Genomic DNA, 3559 nt, shown 5'->3' with positions numbered 1-3559 from the left:
ATAAAATCACGATTTACAACCAGCTCTTGAGTATATATACCCTGTCACACAAAAAAGAAAGTACATGGATTACTACAAGATACTTGGTGTAGAAAGAAATGCCACTTTGGAAGATATTAAAAAGGCATACAAAAAACTAGCACTACGTTACCATCCTGATAAAAATAAAGATGATCCTAAATGTGAAGAAAAATTTAAACAGATTGTAACAGCTTATGAAACATTAAGTAATGCCAAAAGAAGATCACAATATGATATCGAAGGTGAAAGTGTCCCATTTATGACTGCATCGAATTTCCCGTTTATGACTGCATCAAATTTTCCATTTATGACTGCATCGAATTTGCCATTTATGACTGTATCGAATTTGCCATTTTTGCCTTCATCGTTTTATAGAGTAGTTGTTCAGGAACTCAACGGAGTGAAAATATACGACAAGTACACGAATGGAAATTATCAATATCAAACAAGATTTATGAATTTCAATAGACATTTTAAATAAACATATTTATTACAAGAGTGATCTTTTTTTATAGTTTTATAATTTAAATGACAGATACCCTCGATTATAAGTATCAAATGCTGTAAATAGTCTCCTTGACTTAACAATTACCTCATCTAATAGAATCCCCAACAAATGTAGGTCACTACCACTTTGATATTTTATCAACTCTAAAGGTTCAAGACCAAAAAGTTCATTTGGTACCATCATTTCAATTTCAGCTGTAGTAAACCATTTAACTTTTTCAATTTCTTCATATGACTTTACTTTATTTAATATGCATTAAATTTAATAGGGGAATTAAACCTAAATCACGATTATATGCTAAACCCATACCACAATCTATTATATTATATTATACGAGAATTTCTAAAAGTGTTTAAATAACATACCTGTGAGGGCAACAGTTTCTTCTTTCAGAATTTTTCTATGTCGTTATTGAACTATATATATGTTGGAAAAAAACATCTTGCACTATATACGTCGAAATAAAACATCTTGCACTATATACGTCGAAATAAAACATTTTGCACTATATATATAGAATATGGAGTATGTACTCTTATCCAAAACAGCTATGGCTCTTAGCGACTTCACCTCCTTATGTACTCGTGTAGCTGCTGTATCAGGGTTTAAAGCAAAATCCAGTTTAATTTCTAATGTGTTATTAGGTAAAGAACCAGAAGAGCAACTTTTATGGTTACAGTTTCTATTGCCTGATATTGAAAAAAGAAATTATCGTTTAGGAGATAAGCAATTAATGAAACATTTTGGGTTGATATTTGGTGTAGAAATTGTTAATTATGGAAATATAGCTGATGCATTAATGGATGCTTTTGTGAAATCTACAACGAAATATCGACCACAAACCGAGAGCACACTTACTTTGGAAGAAGTTAATCGTTATTTCGATAGTTTATCTACATTAACTAAAGTCAAGGATCAGTTGTTCTTGTTGACCGAATTAGTAGAGAAATGTACTGAAAACGATTTTAGAACAATAGTTTGTTTAATAAAACACAATTTGCAAATGAATGCAGGAGTGAAATGTATATTGGATGCAGTGCATTTAGAAGCATATAATATTTTTCACAGTTGTAGAAACTTACCTAACATGGTGCAGTTAAACTTGGGAAAAGTTAAAATTGAACCACTAATGCCAGTGACGCCTATGTTAGCCCGGGCTTGTCATTCTACACAAGATGCATTTAAAACATTTTCTAATAAGATATATGCAGAAATTAAATATGATGGTGAACGTATTCAAATTCACAAGCAAGGTGATCAGATTATGTACTTTAGTCGAAATCTGAAGCGCGTTAAAAAGGAGAAAGTAAACAATTTGAATCTCAATGGTGTTTTTCCCAACAGTAAAAATTTCATTTTGGATGGTGAATTAGACGTGCAAAAAAAAGAAAACAAAGTTTTTTTATTTGATATTCTCTACTGGAATGATGAAAACATGATGTGCCTGCCTTATTGTAAACGAAGGAAAATTTTGGAAAACCATGTTGAAGAAAGTCTGCTCTCGTACCAAAAAAGAGTACACAATATCGATGAGTTAGATGATTTTATGAACTACGTCATAAAAAACAAATGCGAAGGGTTGGTACTAAAAAGTGGAGAATCGACTTATTCCCCAGGAAAAAGACAGTGGTTAAAATTTAAAAAAGATTACTTAGTTGGAAAAATGGATACATTAGATTTAGTGATTTTGGGAGTATATATGGGGACAGGATTGAAAGCTGGTTTGTATAGTAGTTTTTTAATGGGATGTTATGACGAAGAGACTGAAAAATGGTGTACTGTGACGAAAGTTAGTAGTGGAATGACCATGAACTATTTAAAATATTTCACCAATTCTTTAAGTGTTGTAGGTAACAAATTTGTGCCTGAATGGCTCAACGTCAAGTGTCACATGGTCCCTGATTTTATTTGCACCACACCAAGTGAAGTTTTGGAAATTAATTCTGCAGGATTTGTAAATTCTGTCAATCATACAGCTAAAGAAATATCGCTTCGTTTTCCAAGAGTTTATCGTCGCCGAACAGATAAGAGTTGGAAAGAAGCTACAACATTACAACAATTACGCGATTTATATTTACAGAATAATAAAGAAGAAACAGTCAATGCCGAGAATTCACCCTCAAGCACGTGTTAGGAAAAAACCGGTGAATTTTGTTTTCCCAAACGTTCCTAGTTTGTTTGATCAGTTGACACCGAGAGAACGAAAATATTATCAAGCATCTTTAGATAGACGGCAATCTCCCGATTATTACATACCTAAAAAGCGAGGTCGTTTACAAATCCACGATCCTAACGATGTTGTGATTGCTCCAATGACACCTCAAGAAATAAGACTTATCGTAGATAATGTTGGACATGAAAAAGTCAAAGGTATTCCCAATAGGGTGTGTCAAGCGGTGAAGAAAGAATGTTCTCGACCTGACCGACCAACGCACGATTACTCTGATTATGATTTTCCTCTTTATGGGGAATTAAAAACATATGTAATTAAAGATCCAGAATTAATAGATATGAGCAGAATGCCACAATATATTCAAAAATTTTATTCATTGTTAGCTGAAGACGAATATCATAAAAGAGTACAATAAAATATAAGAGTGATATGAATAGGCCTTCGCCAAGTTTAATTTATCCTTCATCAACTGATATGTGGAACTACTCATCGGATAATTCTCTTTCTGAAGGATTGGTTTTGGTATCTGAATCACAAAGTGATGAGTCATGTACTCAACCTCCATCACTTTTCGTTGAAGACACATCTTCGTCTTCGTCATCGTTTTGGTTACATGAGGACAAAGAATCTGAAATAACTCCTTACCAAGAAAGATTAACGAGACCCGAACGGTCATCTTCTTCTTCTTCTCATCATTTGTGGAGTTCGTTATCTCCACTATTAAGCTCTGAAAGAGATATACCACAAATGAGACTTCGAATTCATTCAAATAGCCTTAATGTTAAAGAACAAGAAATACCAGGCTGGCTATGTAAGGACTACTGCGAAACCGATCATCATTATCCAATAGTGTATCC

The 3559-nt window shown here is 33.1% G+C and overlaps 1 protein-coding gene across 1 annotated transcript; it reads left to right on the top strand.

Annotated features, from left to right (window-relative positions):
* The first annotated feature begins 1049 nt into the window (after positions 1 to 1049).
* On the top strand, positions 1050 to 2663 carry LOC150092129 (DNA ligase 3-like). The gene has a single exon (XM_090415284.1). It carries the CDS (start codon positions 1050 to 1052, stop codon positions 2661 to 2663), a length of 1614 nt encoding a protein of 537 aa, XP_090271410.1.
* Positions 2664 to 3559: the final 896 nt, after the last annotated feature.

This window comes from Typopeltis vanoorti, unplaced genomic scaffold (assembly GCF_054136105.1).
Source record: "Typopeltis vanoorti isolate ZY-2024b unplaced genomic scaffold, IOZ_Tvanoo_1.0 HiC_scaffold_494, whole genome shotgun sequence".
Lineage (NCBI taxonomy): Eukaryota > Metazoa > Arthropoda > Arachnida > Uropygi > Thelyphonidae > Typopeltis > Typopeltis vanoorti.
Note: the sequence above shows the minus strand (reverse complement) of the source record. Positions and strands in the feature narration are given on the sequence as shown.